General features: G+C 37.1%; 2 protein-coding genes across 4 annotated transcripts; both read left to right on the top strand.

Moving 5' to 3' along the window:
• The first annotated feature begins 1,855 nt into the window (after window positions 1–1,855).
• On the top strand, window positions 1,856–6,909 carry LOC107603045 (uncharacterized). Its single transcript, XM_016295739.1, has 7 exons — window positions 1,856–2,088; window positions 2,226–2,293; window positions 2,838–2,940; window positions 4,203–5,372; window positions 6,404–6,467; window positions 6,586–6,710; window positions 6,804–6,909. The coding sequence occupies exons 2-7, from the start codon at window positions 2,255–2,257 to the stop codon at window positions 6,833–6,835; spliced, it is 1,533 nt and encodes a 510-aa protein (XP_016151225.1). The 5' UTR covers window positions 1,856–2,088; window positions 2,226–2,254; the 3' UTR covers window positions 6,836–6,909.
• Window positions 6,910–7,273: 364 nt separating this feature from the next.
• Window positions 7,274–17,866, top strand: LOC107603046 (homeobox protein PKNOX1-like). 3 transcript variants are annotated; one of them, XM_016295740.1, is made up of 11 exons: window positions 7,274–7,368; window positions 11,816–11,928; window positions 12,749–12,885; window positions 12,987–13,158; window positions 14,195–14,365; window positions 14,449–14,563; window positions 14,649–14,746; window positions 14,904–15,032; window positions 16,410–16,486; window positions 16,573–16,736; window positions 17,630–17,866. In XM_016295740.1, the coding sequence occupies exons 2-11, from the start codon at window positions 11,878–11,880 to the stop codon at window positions 17,827–17,829; spliced, it is 1,314 nt and encodes a 437-aa protein (XP_016151226.1). In that variant the 5' UTR covers window positions 7,274–7,368; window positions 11,816–11,877; the 3' UTR covers window positions 17,830–17,866. The 3 variants fall into 3 exon arrangements, with proteins under 3 accessions (XP_016151226.1, XP_016151228.1, XP_016151229.1); XM_016295742.1 differs by lacking the exon at window positions 7,274–7,368 and adding an exon at window positions 8,739–8,965; XM_016295743.1 differs by lacking the exon at window positions 7,274–7,368 and adding an exon at window positions 11,245–11,477.
• The last annotated feature ends 1,254 nt before the right edge of the window (window positions 17,867–19,120 follow it).

Genomic DNA, 19,120 nt, shown 5'->3' with positions numbered 1-19,120 from the left:
TCTCATAACTGTAATGTGAAAAAATATTTAATTCCATTATGGTAAAATATGTTGTACTGCTTTTAATTTATGCAGGTTTACATTTAAAAAATCTTTGTAATTAAAAAAATTATTCTATTTTAGTTATCTATTGAGAATCATAAAATATAATGGTCCTGAAATAGCTCATATTTTAATGCAAAATACTCTGGGGATTTTGGTGTGAGCTGGACATGCTTTTGTGAGATTCACCCTTATAGTCTTACTGGCTGTACAACATTTTATTCCATAATTTTAGTCATTAACACTAAAAACTAAAACCAGGTTTTGCTGGCAAACCTCTCGAGTGTCAATCGACTCATTTATTTGTTTTCTGTTTTTACTGAAAGATATTTGGTGACCGTTCAACAGCTGAATGAAGTCCAGATGTTTTGAGGTTCTGTTAAATGTGAGCTTGTTCAGGGAAATTTTCAGCAAGTCTCGAAACGATATGGCCACAGATGCTTCATGGGAAGACTATTTTAATATAAACTAAATGAATTCTGGGAGGGAAATCGTTATATTTGTTTTTCAGCATTTATTTATTTTTATGTTGTTGAGAATGGGACACATTTCAGAGGCCAACTGAAATATCATAGCAGCAAGGTTGATCAGAAGCAAATGATTAGAATAAAATAACATATATTTGTCAAATGTCCCTGAAAGGCCATTACAAAGTAAACTATTTAATATATAGTACTATATTTCAGTTTGATACTGTATTACTAATAAGTTCACAGTTTGTTTTTGATTTATGTTGATTTTTTTATATATATATATATTCTTGTGCTGTTAGGTGTTAGTGATCAACACTGTAGTTATGTCATATTTGTAAAAATAACAGATGTCAGAGTTAATATTTTGTATTTGCTTTTTTTGTTATTTATTTGCAGAAAACTAGCAAGCTGGTTTATAGTGTTAAAGGTTTGGCAAGTTGAAACAATGAACCAGTGAGCAAAAGGCATCAATCTTCATCCATATCTGCTGCAAATGTCTTCAGTTCTTCAGATATGTCTTAGAACGAGCCCACTGTTTTTACATGGAAGATGAAATATGTTGAGTTTGTGTGGGTCTTCTTCATTTGCCCTCAGTTATCACACTACTGAGTCTGAGAAAGGTGCTGTTTCCTTTTGGACTGAAGCAGGGGGATTGGTTTTGTTAAATTTGTGTGTTTTCCTCTCTAGATGCAATGTACACATTAATATTCCACGGCTGTGCTAGTGAGATGCCAGAGTGATCATGGAAAACAGCTACGGTTGGGCCAGCAAGTTATTCCACTTGGTTTTTCTATGTGTGTGTATGTGCGTATATATGAGAGAGGGGGATTTTTAGTGCTTTGAATGCTTTCTGCTGGGTCACTGTCCCCAAACCTCATCTCAAAGAATATTTCAGACAATGCAAGGGGTCATGGTCACATCTTTTCTGCTCTTTTTCCCCTCTTTCCCTTCTTCCCTCATCTTTTATCACGCACACTGTACATTTGCCCTCACCTTCATTGTTTTTTAATGAGCAAAGCCCCATTGATTGAACGGTAATAATATGTGTCTATGTTTAAAACTTTGAATGGAGTATAATATATTACAAACTGAGAAGTAAATATGTTGATGACAGCGTATTGTTATCAATGTGTAGAAGCAGTGTGTTGTCTTGATGTTGCAAATAAAATTCAATTGGACCAAGATGTAATGCAAATAATTTTTTCGTTGCATACAGGTTTATTATGCTGTCAAAACGAGTGTTTGGTTAAAAGAATGCCACGGTTTTCAAAGTTTATCAAAGTACTTTACTTTCTTCTAATGGCTATAATAAGCATGTTTCTCAGGAGGCGTGTCAACTCAGTACGATTACACGACGTCTTTAGGCTTCACGGAACAATTTGAAAAACAACTAAATTATCTTTGTGTATGTGTTTGTCCTTGTTGTACAGTAGTTTTGCTTTTATCGTCTATAGAGGCGTTGTTAAATGAGAGCCTTTGAATCCAATTTTAACGACCATTGAACGAGGACAAATAAACAACAAGCGGCGTCTATGAAAAACACGGTCGACGAGGCGAAAGAGCAACACTGAGGGTAAAACGCTGAATTACCACAAGACCATGTATATTGTCGCTAATATTGTGTACGAATGTTGCATCTCGACGAGCAGTCGCGAGTGTTTTGTTCACTGTCCTCTTAGGTAACCGTGTGTTTGCTTTTCCACCATAAAGCCGTCGACTTCTTTGGGATAATCGCGGCAATGTCCTTCCAGAGAGTTCGGCAGCTAAGGGTTATGAAGGTACACTGTCAGTCACTCAAGTTAAAAGCGAATTCAATAAAAAGTCTAATGTGACTTCCTCGCCCAGTGCTTGTTTTAAAATCAGTGAAGGCACGAAGTATCAAATGGTACTTTTCATAAACCATTGTCTAATAGAAAATTAACCTAGCATGACAAATTAAAGCATGAGCCCTCCCTTTCAGCTTACTGGTGTGTACTGGGGGTGGTGTAGAAAAAATATTTCAATTATTAACAAGAATGTGTGTTTTGTGTGTGTAACGTTACCTTGTTTCAAAAAATATATATAGTGGTACCCATGATTTTAATTGACAGCACAACAAGTAAATTAATAATAAGAAGCAAGTTATTTTTGTGAGGTGTTTTTGTAAGTTATTTTTGGAACAAAAATCTGAAGTTCACCCTCTTATTATAAGAATATGTACAGCTTTGTCCAACTCTTTACAAATGTCTTGTTCAGATGTCAGCGAATGGAAAAATGGATGGCAGGGTATTACAGAGATCTAGACTATGGTGCAAATTATATGACTGTGTTTCTTTAATTTAGTTCCTTTGGTTGGATAGTTGGATTCAAAGGAACGTCTCTCCATTGTCACAACTCTGCACCAAAGCAAACAATGTCAAGAAGCCTGTCAGATATACAAGTATAAGTAAGTACTTTTTGTTGTGTGGTGTCTTATTTTAGAAATATTGAGGCACTTCTTTGCGTCTATGATTCCATTAAAGGGGTGGTTCATTGCGTTAGTGTGTAATGTTGCTGTTTGAGCATAAACAATATCTGCAAAGTTACGAAGCTGAAAGTTCAATGCAAACGGAGATATCGTCTTTTAAAATTCTGGCAGTTTAATGCCTACAAAAATGGCTGGTAGGGACTACAACGAGTTACTTCCCGGGTTCGTGACATCACAAACCCAGATAAACCCCGCCCTCGGGAAAAGGCAACAAAGGGGGCGAGGCCATGCTGCGCTTCTTTAGAGAAGAGGAAGAGAAAACTAGAGGTGCACGTAAAAATCTATTCATATATGAAACGCGATTCTGTCTTCTAACGATTCTAATGGATTCACAAGTTTCAAAATCAATGTTCTAGTATATTAAAAGCTAACAAAAGTAGTAGCATGTACAAATACCAGTGTATCTAAAAGTATGAGACAACAACAAACAAAAAACATAGGCCTACCATTAAAAGCCGTGCTTGCACAGGTTCTGCACGATCCTCTTCAATAATATCCTCTGCTTCTCAATCGGGCTCAAACTGATAAGCGATATTAACTACGCCATTGTTTACAATACAACCGGAGAACATGCAGCTGAGGAGAGGGGCGGGATGCTTAGACTCGCACTAGAGGCGGTTTAGCCAATCACAACACACTGGGCTAGCTAACCAATCAGAGCCCATCACCTATTTCTGAGGGAGGGGCTTCATAAAAGAAGGAAATGATCAGCATGTTTCTCAGAGAAGGGGCAGAGCGGTGTGGAATAAAGGTAAATTATGTGAAAAATTATGCGTTTTTTAAAAAACAAAGCATTAATACATGTTAGACTGCACCCCATAAACACAATCAAGCCTAGAAAAAAACCAGTGAACCACCCCTTTAAGAATCTTTAACATCCATGGAACTTTTCCATTCCACAAAAGGCTCTTCATAAAAGGTTCTTCAGATTATTAAAATGTCCTTCATAGTAAAAAAAACCCTTTTCAGAACATTTTTGCTGAAAGGTCCTTTGGGGAACCAAAAAATGTTCTTCTATTGCAGCATGGCAAAATCCTCCTTTTGAAAACCTTATTTTTACATGTTGACTTGGTTAGTGCATTTATAGGGGCTTATTCTGCATTACTCTTCAGCAAGTTATTTGAGTGAGTTTGCTTCTTGCTTTTATTATATGCGTTAATATAATGTTGTCTCTACCCTAGAGAAGGCAAAACCAAAAACTATAATCGATATTGCCAAATTACTGCAGCAAAAGGCCAAGGAGACCAAAGAGAAGAAACAATCAGTGATCACTGCTTCTGCATTGAAAGCTGCTACTAGTTCAACCAAACCGGCTACACCAGATAAATTGAATGACCGGAGTGATGCCAAAGAAATGATTATTTCCAATGCAAAAATTCAAACTTCTGCCAGCACCCTTCCAGCAAAAGATGCTGTGGATAGTTATTCAGCACCTGGCACTGCCATAGTCGATTCTCCTGTGAATTTTGCATATTCAAAAGATGTTGACCAAATGGCCATGGAAGGTCTGCATAATAAGACATACACTGAAATAATGAATGCAAAAGATGCAGCACCCCAAGCTGTTGAGTCAGCTGTAGAATCGCCCACAATTAATGCTCCACAAGAGGCTACAACTCAAGGAGAGATGACAACAAATATCAGTCAAGTTTTTGAGCTGTCTTCAGCAAACCTCTCAGAAGTCATTCCATTTTATGATGATGTTGCTTCTGCCTCTGAAAAACATGCTGGAGAAACTAGTGATGGAAGAGTTTACATGCCTGATGTTATGGTGACTTCCAAAGTTATGGCAACTCCTCAAGTTTCATCTGCACATGAGAACAGTCAGGAGCCTTTTGATGTTTCAGAAGTGGTTGCAGTGATCAGTGCATCAACTTTTATAAACATTGCACAGTACTCTTCACAGTCTCAGTTCACTCAGTCTCAAGACTTTCTAGCTCCCACTTGGTCTTCAAGTGTCAAAGCAGACAAACCATCTTCTGGCCAAGAGATCATAGATCAGGCAGTTGGGTCTTTTCCAGAGGGCACAGCTGACTCCATACTAGATATTGCTAGTGCTGAAGCTGTGGCAGTTACTTCTGGAGAAGTTCCAACCCTTCGAGACGTTTGCCATGAAGAAGCCATTCAGGTCTTTGACCCCATGCCTGAAGTCTCTTCACCTCAATCAATTGAGGATCTTCCTATTGTTGAGACCACATCTGTCTCTCTAAGTAAAGCCGTGAAGGTAGATCCTCTGTCGGAAATGGCTGGTGATGCTCAGCGATCCATCAGTCTGAAGGACCCAATTCTAGTGCAAACTGATGTTTTAGAGGAAGAGGAACAGACAGAGGCAACTGAGGAGTTGACTGAGGGTACGTGTCACCCTTCCTGCATTCAATACATAAATCCATATTTTCCAAAAATAGGAATATTATGTTGTCGTTTATGCACCCTCCCTATTCTTTTGTGGACAGTTATTTGTGGGAAATTACTCCAAGATATTGCACATGTTTTATTATCATAAAGTTAAGATTCATAAATGTATAATTTTATGCACTTCATTGTTGAAATACATTTACTTGCATCGTTGCTTTTAAGTTGTTATAGTGCAACACAGAGGCATTATCTTTAAATCTTTCATTTTTGTTTTTGGTTGCTTCTTGTCATGTTTGCTGCATATCATGCATTTGTTATTATAATTTTTTTTAAATGTATTTATTTTTGCAGAAAATGCTAAGGTTCATTACATAGTTTAGAACTAGAATTCTTTTGCATTCTGTTTTTACTCAGTTGTCTAGTTCTAACTTCTGGGATTTTAGCTTTAGCAGTATTTAAAGATTTGTCCCCCCTAAAATAAACAAAAGACCTGCCATGATGCCACACAAACATAAGCAGGAGGGTTTAGTCTCTAATCGGACAGATGTCTGCATTTAAGAACTGACCTGCTGTAACAACGAAGTGAAAGTTTATATGTGTACAGCATCTGTAAACATTTTCCCATAACACAAATATTTGCTCACACTGATGCCTGTATTTAATCAGCATGGGTTTCTCTGTGGTAAAGTCACAGAGCTGCGAAGGCGTTGTTTCTTTTGAGCTATTCTGATCTTTACCACAAGAGAATGGACTGATGCCTGTCTCTTGACATCCTTTATTACGTTTTTTTTTGTTGTTGTTGCTTTTTTGCATTCTAAAATGCAAATACTTTTATTGTGATAAGTTCAAATGAATTGGTAGGTAAAAATAGTTTTTTTAATTTATTTAAGCATGCAATGCAGTAGAATTATAGTCAGAATTTTATCATCCAAGTACATAATGAAAGTATTAATTAAATATTGACATTTTAGAATTATTGCATATATATATATGTAACAACTAACAGGAATTTCTTTCACATCTGCAGCACAACTGGATTCAATACAGAGACTCTTTCTCGACAAGCTAAGGGAATACTCTACAAAGAGCCAGTATATACATAAATCAAATAACATTAAAACATTCCATGCATTCCGATATATACCAGACTTCTCATATATTTTTAATAGCACATTTTTCCATGTTTAAACTTGTTCGTGTTGTCCATAGAGCCTCTGGTGGCCCTGTAGATGCTGGACCAGAATATGAGAACGCTTTAAGTGAAGAACTAACCAAACTCCAGAGACTCTATGGGAGTGGAGACTTAACCAAGTTCCCAGAATTTAAGTTCTCTGGTGGGTGTATTTTTGCATTTATCCTGTTTGAGTTACCGCATTTTTGCTGCGCATTTAGAATGATTATTAAATGAACTCATTCTTCCTTTTCAGAGCCTGTACTGGATGAAAGCAGCTCAAAATGAAAAGCACACCATGACATTGTCATAGAAGTATGTCATTTATGATATGTTTTAAGAGGCACTAATATTTGATTATAAATGGCTAAAATATTTGTGGTTACAGACCTGCTATCGGTAAAGAAAGGGAAAGCAAAAAATAAACTTGAACATTTTCACACTGTGATTTAATTATTTTTTTAACGCTCCGAATTACTAATTAAAACTACCGAGCACCTTACAAAATGTATTTTATAACATACACGTTACAAAAACTTTAACATTTTCACACTGTGATTTAATTATTTTTTTTAACGCTCCGAATTACTAATTAAAACTACCGAGCACCTTACAAAATGTATTTTATAACATACACGTTACATTGTCCCCACAGAAGTCTCAAGGGGCGAGCACTTTTCCCTATACCGTAATGTCTCCTCCCACCTCATAAATATTCATGAGCAAAGTTGTCTGCGTGCCGTTACGCTGTGACGACATGGAAGAACTGCGGGTCCCGATTGCTGCAGCCGCTTGTCATTGTGACGAAGATTGGCACTAAGGTAAGCTGTCACTCAAACTCTTCTTTTCCGACTCCCTATCAATCAAGCGATATGGGCCGCGCGCTAAAAAGGCACTCGGCGCTTCCGTGGGAGGCGCGCGGTCTGCACGGTTTTAGGCTGAAATCAGACGTTTGGACGGCGGTTTCGGAGGATTCTCTGGCTCGACACACAGTCGAGGCCCAGCTCTTTTTTTATGGTCTTTTGTAGAAGTGCGAATGGCGGCTGCACTGGTGGGGAGGGATAGCCCGACGTCCCTTAGATTGATTGATAGGCGATAATGGGCAGGCTTTTTATTATATTTAAAGAGACAGAGACGATGTTTTTAATAAGTAAGCGAAAAGTCAAGGCGGCTTGTGTTTTTGCATGATGACGCAGGTGACGTACTGTAATTATATATTAATTGCCCCATTATCTGGCGCTTCGTATAAAAACACTATACAGAGATGAGCATATAAGCAACAGACACAGTACAAACATGGCGCCTACAGTAATCGAGAGGATGAGATACAGTCATCTGTGGCTGAAGAAGTAGACCATGACGGAGATTTAAAGCCACATTACGAGAAAATAATTCTTTTTAGATGTAGATATTGACTGTTTTTCTAAGCCCATTCAAAGCGAATCACTCCTTGAAGTCGTGTTGCAGTGCAGATACGTTACATCAAGGCGATATTTAGAGATGTTACTATTTATATCGCCAATTTGTATTCGCCTGTTCGCAAAGACCACTGCAGATGTTTGTCCAGTTCAGCATACAAGTTCATTTTGAAGCAAATGAATGTCATGCATCAAATCAAACAGGACTTTATGCATGGTTGTCTCACTTCTATGTAAAGCACGAAGTTTTGATTCACAGCGCCTGCAGAAAATACAATAAAAACTGATATGCGTTTTTAAGTGATAACGTTACAGGTATTATTTGGGTCATTCCTGGGATTCGGTAACATTTCAACTTGGAATATACATTTTTTTTAAACTACATATGATTCATTTTCTAAATACCCCACATCAGTAGGCACATATCAGATCTCCAAAAAAATCATATTTTCCCACCTCAGGCATTAAAGACCTTTTATTATTTGTGTTTTTTCCCCCCAGATTTAGACACACTTTTTCCCTCAACCCCGTTATGGACAAAATGGGATTGGTTTAAAAAATGATTTTGCACAGAATTTGTTATGAAACAAACATCTACCTACTGCTCATGTGTCCCTCCTGACAATTTAATGATAACAAATGTAACATCATAATTTAAAAAATTTTATGGGACTGAAGCTAAAAATACACAAATTGTATGTCTAAGGTCTCTTTATTTTTGTAAAAAAAAATACTTTTAATTTAGAAGTTTAACTAAAACCACAATTTTATTGTTTTAGTCCTTAACATGTCAGATGGTAATCAGCAAGAAATGCTTTCATTCTTAATTTTTTCCAAAAATATTAATGTGACAAGGTGTGATGGGGTTGAAGACCGTAACACATCTGAAGGGATACATTGCCTTCAATGGAAATTTTTGGTTTTGTTTCTCTCCCATATTGTCCCCCTTGTTTCAGGGTCAACATATCTGCATGGCCAACATTGTCTTTCTGCTGCAAATGTGGGTGCAATTTCTGATGTATGATGCTTGTCAAAGTTTAAGTGGACATATTACATCAAGAAATCGTGACTTTTATATTTTTTTCATTCAAATTATTAATAAATGAAGTAAATAACTCAACCCTGTCACAAGTTTACAACCCCGTAACAATGAGAAATACATACAGTGGGTACGGAAAGTATTCAGACCCCCTTAAATTTTTCACTCTTTGTTATATTGCAGCCATTTGCTAAAATCATTTAAGTTAATTTTTTTTCCTCATTAATGTACACACAGCACCCCATATTGACAGAAAAACACAGAATTGTTGACATTTTTGCAGATTTATTAAAAAAGAAAAACTGAAATATCACATGGTCCTAAGTATTCAGACCCTTTGCTCAGTATTTAGTAGAAGCACCCTTTTGATCTAATACAGCCATGAGTCTTTTTGGGAAAGATGCAACAAGTTTTTCGAACCCTGGATTTGGGGATCCTCTGCCATTCCTCCTTGCAGATCCTCTCCAGTTCTGTCAGATTGGATGGTAAACGTTGGTGGACAGCCATTTTTAGGTCTCTCCAGAGATGCTCAATTGGGCTCTGGCTGGGCCATTCAAGAACAGTCAGAGTTGTTGTGAAGCCACTCCTTCGTTATTTTAGCTTTGTGCTTAGGGTCATTGTCTTGTTGGAAGGTAAACCTTCGGTCCAGTCTGAGGTCCTGAGCACTCTGGAGAAGGTTTTCGTCCAGGATATCCCTGTACTTGGCCGCATTCATCTTTCCCTCGATTGCAACCAGTCGTCCTGTCCCTGCAGCTGAAAAACACTCCCACAGCATGATGCTGCCACCACCATGCTTCACTGTTGGGACTGTATTGGACAGGTGATGAGAAAACGGAAGGGTTCTGGTCGTCCCAAACGTCTTCCATTTAAGGATTATGGAGGCCACTGTGCTCTTAGGAACCTTAAGTGCAGCAGAAATTTTTTTGTAACCTTGGCCAGATCTGTGCCTTGCAACCATTCTGTATCTGAGCTCTTCAGGCAGTTCCTTTGACCTCATGATTCTCATTTGCTCTGACATGCACTGTGAGCTGTAAGGTCTTATATAGACAGGTGTGTGGCTTTCCTAATCAAGTCCAATCAGTATAATCAAACACAGCTGGACTCAAATGAAGGTGTAGAACCATCTCAAGGATGATCAGAAGAAATGGACAGCCCCTGAGTTAAATATATGAGTGTCACAGCAAAGGGTCTGAATACTTAGGACCATGTGATATTTCAGTTTTTCTTTTTTAATAAATCTGCAAAAATGTCAACAATTCTGTGTTTTTCTGTCAATATGGGGTGCTGTGTGTACATTAATGAGGAAAAAAAATGAACTTAAATGATTTTAGCAAATGGCTGCAATATAACAAAGAGTGAAAAATTTAAGGGGGTCTGAATACTTTCCGTACCCACTGTATATTTATGACAGGGTTGTGGTTTTTCACTCAAAATGGCTACTGTTCCGTATGTAGTGTAGGAGAGCAGACCATACATGGCAGCAATACAATATATATACTTAAGGGTTAAAATAAAATGTTGAAAAATTTTTAATTTTCCATCTTAATTTTGTGTGACAGGGTTGAGTTGGTTAGCTTGACAGTACCCTCCCTGACTATAATATGGCTCAAAAATATGAATAAAAAGTATGATACTACTAACCATTTTCTGCACCACTATTAAAAAGACCTGAATTATGTAATTTCTGGTAAATTATGTCACATGTGAGTGGAGTATTAATTATTATGGGCATAGAATGGTTAGTGTGACAGGGTTGAGTTCAGACTGAGGGACATAAATTTAAAGTCTGGTTTTTATAAAATATCTAGCATTTTTTTAGAAAAAAAAAATTTCACACGAAAGGAACACAAATAAATGCTTACATTATTACCAAAAACCACAGATATGCACATTTTGTTAATCATTTTCTAAGTACAAACTCAGTGAAGTGGCTCAGGGACATGACAAAATGCTTGGTTTACGATAGATACAAGATATTATTTTATGCTAAAAATATTAAAATGCATTACCTATATTTATTCATTATAATGGGCATACCAAAGTATTGTGAAAAGCTCCTAACAATTCATTTTGGTGAACCACCACTTTAGAAACTCTGGGGGACTGAAATACTACCGAATCCCAGGAATTACCCATTTATACAGCAAGATGATTTATTACCCGTATAATGTAGATATATGTATGAAATGAAATGTGGAATTAAACAGTTATTTTACACACTATTTACTATAATAATTTAATCAAAACTGAAAACAAAATGTTAATTATTCAGTTAGGTAAGGCAGATAGTAAAACTACCGTTATTTGCGTAAGTGTGCAGAGTTATATGCTGGTTATAATGTCCAAATACAAATATTAATATTCACAAGTAGCTTTAAATATTGATTAATTTGCCTGACCTATATTTGCATGTCAATAAAGCACTGAATGGCCCTTTTATAAAGAATCAGAATCACTTTTATTGCCAAGTACTGTGAGTATACATGTACAAGGATTTTGTCTCTGTGTCCTGTACAAATACAAGAAATAAATAATAATAATAATAAGTTAAACATTTTAAAGTAAGAGTAAAAATAGTTAGTTATGAAGCAGAAAAATACTCATTATTCTATAGTCTTTGGCAAAAGTCCAGTGCATTTTTGTAAGATTTATAAGTGTGTTTTTTTAAAATAAGATTAATATTGTAAGTTTGGCAGATAGAATTCATATTCATTGTTTATAGGAGAATAATATATATTTTTCTGGTAAAGGGTAGCAGCTGTTTTTCAGTTTTTCCACATAAATCTTTGTCTTTGTTTGTGACTGTGTCAGCTCAGAGGAGCTGAAGATCAGCTTTATAGAATGCCCAAGCGTTGTCCGCAGCAACATTAACAATGATGACATCCCCATCGGTGTCCATGGAGGATTACCAAGAGGCTGAACAGGTTTGTGTTGCCAAAGAGCTCTTCATACAGCCAATGGAGTACTGTTTTTGTTTTGCGTGAGTGTGTTTAATTGCCCTTTTAAATAAAGCGATAAGCATCTTTATATTGCTGTAAAAAATCAATAAGCGTCTTGTAAACATGCAAGTAAGACGTCTCACAATCTGAGATTGATGTCTTGTGAATTCTGGGAAGTCTGATCTCTGAGGCATCAGATGGAGTGATAGAGAGACTCGAGACTAACCCGAGATTTTCCAGCAGTCGTGACATATTTTTAACATTTCCCCTTTTTCAATCAACACTATTGTTGCGCTCCCATCACATGCGCTCAATCATGTGGGCCTGTCCCAACTATAAAGTACAAAGAAAAAGAAACCAACAAAACTGGTGGGTACTTAGCTTACTGTACTATATATTCTAAATTTAATATACGAATAGATTGTTGCATTATAATTATCCAAGATATCTGTATATCTTGCATGTTGAGTCACTCAATGTACTGGTATTTCTGTATTTACTCAGTTTTTCTGTTAAATAGTCTGAAACTAATGTGAAAAAACACTCTGTTAAATCTGTGAAAGCTTTCTAAATCTGCCAGAAAAAAAGATAGAGTAGTCTGAGGATTGAGAGAGAAACCCCTTTGTTAAAAAAATGAGGTTTTGTTACATGCTTTGAAACCCCATGTCAGCCCTTAGGGTCTGTGACAGAGAGGCTGTGTTTCTCAGAGCGGCCCACACACGGACGTTACCCGCCCGCAGACATGCCAGCTGACATTGCAAACTTCCTCATACATCTTTATTCCCTGCCCCTGTGTCCCGTGCAGATGCAAGTGGGAGAACAGACGGCGGGACAAGTGGAGGAGAGGTTGGAGGAAGAGGAGGAGAGCGAGGAAGAGGAGAGCAGCTCAGCACCGTCTGAACCACAAAGTCCTATGGAGGTGTACAAGACGGCCATTTACAGGTAACTTCCTTGCTTTTTTTCTCGTGGCGTGTTTTTGAGAAAGTGTAGTTGAATATGCATTTGTGGTTCGATGTATAAATGATGTGTTTGTTGACGGTCAGACACCCCTTGTTCCCCCTGCTGGCGCTGCTCTTTGAGAAATGCGAGCAATCCACTCAGAGCTCGGAGTGCGTGACCTCGGCCAGTTTCGATGTGGATATCGAGAACTTTGTGCGAAACCAGGAGAAAGAAGGCAAGGCTTTCTTCAGTGAGGACCCCGATTTGGACAATCTGGTAAGAATCGCCTGTTGAACTTTTTTTAACACATAGTTTTTGGTGTTTACACTACTTTTCAAAAGTTTGAAAAAAATATTTTATGCTTACCAAGGATGCATTTTTTTTATCAAAAATAACAATTTAAATGACTTTTTTTCTATTTTAATATATATATATATATATTAAAATGTATTCCTTTGATGTCAAAGCTGAATTTTCAGCATCATTACTCCAGTCTTTAGTGTCTCATGATCCTTAAGAAATCATTCAGATTTGCTACTCTAGAAACATTATTATTATTATTATTATCAGTGTTCAAAACTGTTGCTGCTTAGTATATTTTGTGGAAACCATGATAACATTTTTTCAGTATTCTTTGATGAATAGAAAAACAGCATTTATCTGAAAACAGAAATACTTTTAACAATGTAAAAGTATGGTCAATTTAATGCATCCTTTCTGAAATTATTAATCTATTTCTGGAAAAACAAACTTTGTATAGTAGTGTATATTAAACACAAAGAAATTACCTTTGCTGCAAACCATGTAAGATTTGTTTAATGTAAAAACTTTTGTTCTTTGTAAATAATTTATTTTAATTTAATAATCGAATGATTAATAATTTACATACATGTAATTAAAAAGCATTTATTTGAAATCTTTTAGAAATGTAACAGCCATAACATTATAAATGTCTTTACTGTCACCTTTGATCAATTTAATGCATCCTTGCTGAATATAACTAATAATTAAAAAAAAAAACTTTTGATCAGCAGCGTATACATTTAGGAATGCATGAAATATCACTTATCAGTCAATATTAAAGATTTAATCAGCATCAGCTCTAAAACATTATAATAATAAATATTTGAATTTTAACATGCTCATTTGAGTGTCCATCTGAGTCTACGTGAATGGTGAGGAAATTAAAATAGAGTTTTAGGGTCTTGTACAGTGGGTCGTATTCAGGGTTCACCTCTAGCAGTTCAATAAGTTCTCTCTGATCTTTCTGATGATGATTGTTGGCTGTACTGTGCTTTCTCATCGACCTCAGATGGTGAAGGCCATCCAGGTGTTACGGATTCACCTGCTGGAGCTGGAGAAGGTGAATGACCTGTGTAAAGATTTCTGCAGCCGCTACATCGCCTGCCTCAAGACCAAGATGAACAGCGAGACGCTGCTCAGCGGAGAGCCAGGAAGCCCCTACTCCCCAACACAGATACAGGTACACACGGGTCGAAAACACTGTCGAAACCTGCCTCCATCTCTGCTCAGGAAACAACCGTTGTGCACATGTTCTCTTCACAGCCGCAGAGCTCGTTCTCTGGAGCCATGAGTCCTCAAGGTATTGTAGTACCAGCATCGGCTTTACAACAAGGCAATGTTACTGTCACAGCTGTAAACCCCACACAGGTGCTAACAGGTTTGTTGATTGTTTTACTTCTGCTCACTGATTCTCATTTCATCGTACTGTATATTGACTGTGTGAGTGTGTTTGTTTTGCCCAGGCGGTACAGTATATCAGCCCGTTACAGTTGTCACTCCACAGGGGCAGGTGGTCACACAGACTCTGTCACCTGGAACAATACGCATCCAGAACTCACAGGTGAGACACTGTCAACAAGCACGCTCATTTCATGCAGTTATTCCGGTGTTCAGAGTTTCTTTGATGTGCTGATTCAACTATTCACCAGCACATCTTCATAATCTATTACAGTATGAATGCACACACTCCTGACAGCCACGGCTATTTTTTCCCACAGCTTCAGCTGCAGTTGAACCAGGATCTACACTTTTTCAGTCAGGAGGACAATTCGTCTAAGGCCAAGAGAGGCATCTTGCCCAAACACGCCACCAGTGTCATGCGTTCTTGGCTCTTCCAGCACATCGGTGTAAGTTTTTTCTGTCCTTCCCTGTTTTATAGTGTCAGAAAGAGTGAACCATCACAAAGGATTTTTCACTATTCACACCAAGTGCCAGAGCCCCCTGCTTTATCGCCTGACATTCCTTTTTTCTCATTGAATATCCAGTCACATAAAAAACGGGTTACAAACAGCATTTCATGTTCACTTCAGTGATAAATACAGTACAACCAATATCTCAAATGTAATGAATAAGGTGTAGGAAAGTAATGTATAATAGGAATATTTTGTTGTAAAATTATAATATTATTGGTCCACTGTTATCAGTAATAATAAAAAAAATATTATTAATAATTATAATAGCAAATAATAAAAATGGTCCTAAGTAGGTATAATGGATGTACATTACCATTCAAAGGTTTTGGGTTGGTAAGATTTTTAATGTTTTTGAAAGAAGGCTCTTATGCGCACTAAGGTGGCATTTATTTAATAGGAAATACAGTCAAATAATTTTATTACAAATTAAAATAACTGTTTTATATTTGATTATATTTTAAAATGCCATTTAGTCCTGTGACGGCAAAGCTGAATTTTCAGCATCATTACTCCATTATTTGCATCATTATTAGAAATCCTTCTAATATGCCGATTTGCTGCTCAAGAAACATTTCATTAATGTTGAAAAAAGTTGTGTTGCGCAATATTTTAGTGGACATTTTTTTTCAGGATTCTTTGAAGAATAAAGGGTAAAAAAGCATTTATTTAAAAATTAAAAATAGCAATGTAAAAGGCTTAATTGTCACTTTTCATCATTAAGTATTAATTTTATTTTTTATTTTTAATTACTGACCCCAAGCTTTTAACCAGTAGTCTATATTAAACACAAGCACTTCCTATGATGCAAAAAATATATATATATATTTATATTTTTTAAATAAAAAAACTTGTTCTTTGTAAATAATTTAATTGTTTTAATGTAATAATCTTAAATTTCTTAATTTAACTGAAAAACTATTTTAGTTGTAGTGTTGTTAATTGAATCTGCTGAAATATAATAAAAAGTTCTTATCAGACCACAGAGCTAGTCTGAGAAAAATGTTATGACAGCTTGAATTCAAGTTGAATTTGTTTTTAAATGTACAGATGAATGAAATGAGCTGGTAGGTGTTGATGACTGGCTCATGAAGCAGACACATATGTACATTTACACTCTCACAAACGTCAGCTGCTCATCTGAGAAGAGTGGTGATCGCTGAAGAGCCCGGCGGGGCAGTTTTCTGTCAGGCGGCCCACAGAGAGACATTGTTCTAATGAAGCGGAGAAAGAGACAGTTAACATATGGAGAGTGGATATGAGTGGACCCAGAGAGAGAAGATGTGAGACCTTTCTTATGTCTGTCCCTCCCAGCACCCCTATCCTACAGAAGATGAGAAGAAACAGATCGCCCTGCAGACCAACCTCACCCTGCTGCAGGTTAACAACTGGTGAGTTATCAGACATTGATACATACAGTATGCAGGTCCGTGTAGTCGACTGGATCGCCTCTGACTTACTGGCTCAATGTCTTCAGGTTTATTAACGCACGGCGACGGATCCTTCAGCCCATGCTGGATGCCAGCTCCTCAGACACACCCAAGAACAAAAAGAAGACGCCCCAAACGCGCCCCCTACAACGCTTCTGGCCCAACTCCCTCGCCGCCTCTGTGTCCCAGCAGCAGGTCACCATGGAAGACGGTACAGCCCGTGGATTCGACGAAGGAGCGGGCTTGCAGCAAGCACATGTGACGACCCCGGGCTGGACTCCGCTTTGTCCACGGTGAAAGCCGATCCGGTGATCCACAGCGTGAAGTTGAAGTATTTCCTCAGCGACCAGCACGGATCAGCTCCAGGCATGACGAAGCGGATATCGTCCTCTTTTGGAAGACCAAACAAAGTAGTTTCGCTTTCACAATGAAACACAGCGCCTTCACGACATGGTGGCGGTAGAACTACAACAAAACTACAGCAAGAATAAAAGTTACGCCTTCTTTCTTTGCATGAACATTTGGGCGGCGTTATGCAAATCTTCCCACATAGTGAGGTAGATATGTGGGGGCGTGTTAGAACGAGCCGTCTTAGGTAGGCGTGGCTGACTCTTAACTTTTATAAAGAATATCTCTTTGGATTTGAGACTCTAGTCTTTGCAACTTTACAGATCTTCTTTATGCACCAAGAGCTTGTAACACTCCAAAGAGAAAGGAAAAATTGAAATCGCATCATATGACCCCTTTTAATATTTAATGATACAGTGTGTATGGATTAATAATTTATGCATTTCGAAATTATTTTCAGTTAATAATCTTTTATTTTTATTTTTTATTAATAGTAATTCTGCTAACAGGTTAATCTAATTGACAACATCCAGATCTGTAGAGACTGAAATATAATGAAAACCTCATATTATCAGAGCGCAGAGCTACTCAAGCTAAGAAAGAATGTTCTGACAGTTTGAATTTAAGTTGTTTTTGTTTGTTAGACCCGATTAATGATCGATGATTAATAACTTCTTTTTGCATAAATAATGATTAAGTGCTATAATTTAATTGCCTATATTTCAAGATTAGAATAGTTTTGTTTGTGATACTCAGGTACCATGGTAACAGTCGGTGTAGGTGAGGATGGACTACACACGCTCTCATCAGATGGAGCTACGCTGGCCATGCAGCAGGTCATGATGGGAGGTCACAGTGAGGATGATGAAGATGAAGATGATGAAGAGGACGAGGACAATGATCCTCCCCACGCCGACGTGACCAGGCTGGGTCTGGAGACCAGCGACTCGCTGTAGTAGGACTGAACAACACACACACACACACACACATAGAAATACAAATCAATCAGTGTAAACCCCATGAGATTGGTACAGTCGAGCTGTTAGTAAACTCTTGATGGTATATTTAACAAATAAGCCAATATATATATATATATATATTTATATATTGATTCAACGTTTTGTCCCATTTTACGAGCTGAAATTCTTCCATTTACAGCCATCACTTGATTGAGCTCATATATCCTGTTTTCTAGTTATTTAGCGTGTTCCGTATGTGCTGTAGGCTGTCTGTACTGAGCGGCTTTTCATTTGCAGCAGTAGTCTTGTGATGCCATCGGTCAGATGACTAACCCGAAAGGAGAAACTCTGTTAGCTTAGCATGGGGAGGTTTAAACGCTGCACTCTGGGGGCTTTGAGCATTTTTCTCTTTGCTTCTATAATCGCTTCTGTCTCTCACACACACAAACACACAGATTTGCCTTTCAGACTCCTCATTTTGTAATAAAGAACACTGTACCTGAAGGACACTTGTTGTGTGTGATTGTATTTGTTTGTGCATCCTGTAGTATGACATCCGAGGTCATGCCGAGAGAGTATTTTTAGTGTAACCTTCAGTCGGGTGTGTAAACAGATAAATCATTTGACTCGGAGTCAAATTGTAATGTAGTTTGTGGAAAGTGGAAAATGTTGGGGTTTGTTTAGGGTTACTTTTGGTCTGTTTTCTCTGGATTTGTTTGGTTTGGCATTTATTAATTTCTCGAACACTTTGTGTATAATTAATAGCAAAAACAAAGGAAGTGAAGGCAAGAATACAGAGCAAAATAGAGACTTAAGAAGATCATTTAAATCTCTTAATAACATTAATTTAATGAAGATAATAAATGCATCACATGTTAAGCGTGTATACATTTGACCTTACAAAAATATATGCACTTAAAAGTTTTGACATTAATAAATGATAGATGTTTGAGCACAAGTAAATAATGTACAAAAAATTGATATATTTTACAAATAACCGGTACATTTCTTACAAATGTGTACTTTTGTTCTGGTCAATAGAATCAACAGGAATTATGTTTATATATTTGGGTCATTCTATAATTTAGTGTACATTTCATGTCCATTGATGATTCTAGCAATTTTCTTAAGAAATATATATTGTATCCGTTATTAGAATACATAGTATAATCACACATATATTTTATACACCCTGTTTTTCAGTTTGAGCTCGCCACATTACATAAACCTTAATTTTGCCTTTATGTCCCTTAAATGATAGTAGTCCATTGATGATTCTAGCAATTTT

The sequence above is a fragment of the Sinocyclocheilus grahami genome, unplaced genomic scaffold, assembly GCF_001515645.1.
Source record: "Sinocyclocheilus grahami isolate Dianchi unplaced genomic scaffold, SAMN03320097.WGS_v1.1 scaffold339.1, whole genome shotgun sequence".
NCBI classification, from domain to species: domain Eukaryota; kingdom Metazoa; phylum Chordata; class Actinopteri; order Cypriniformes; family Cyprinidae; genus Sinocyclocheilus; species Sinocyclocheilus grahami.
This window is presented reverse-complemented; position numbering and strand designations above follow the sequence as displayed.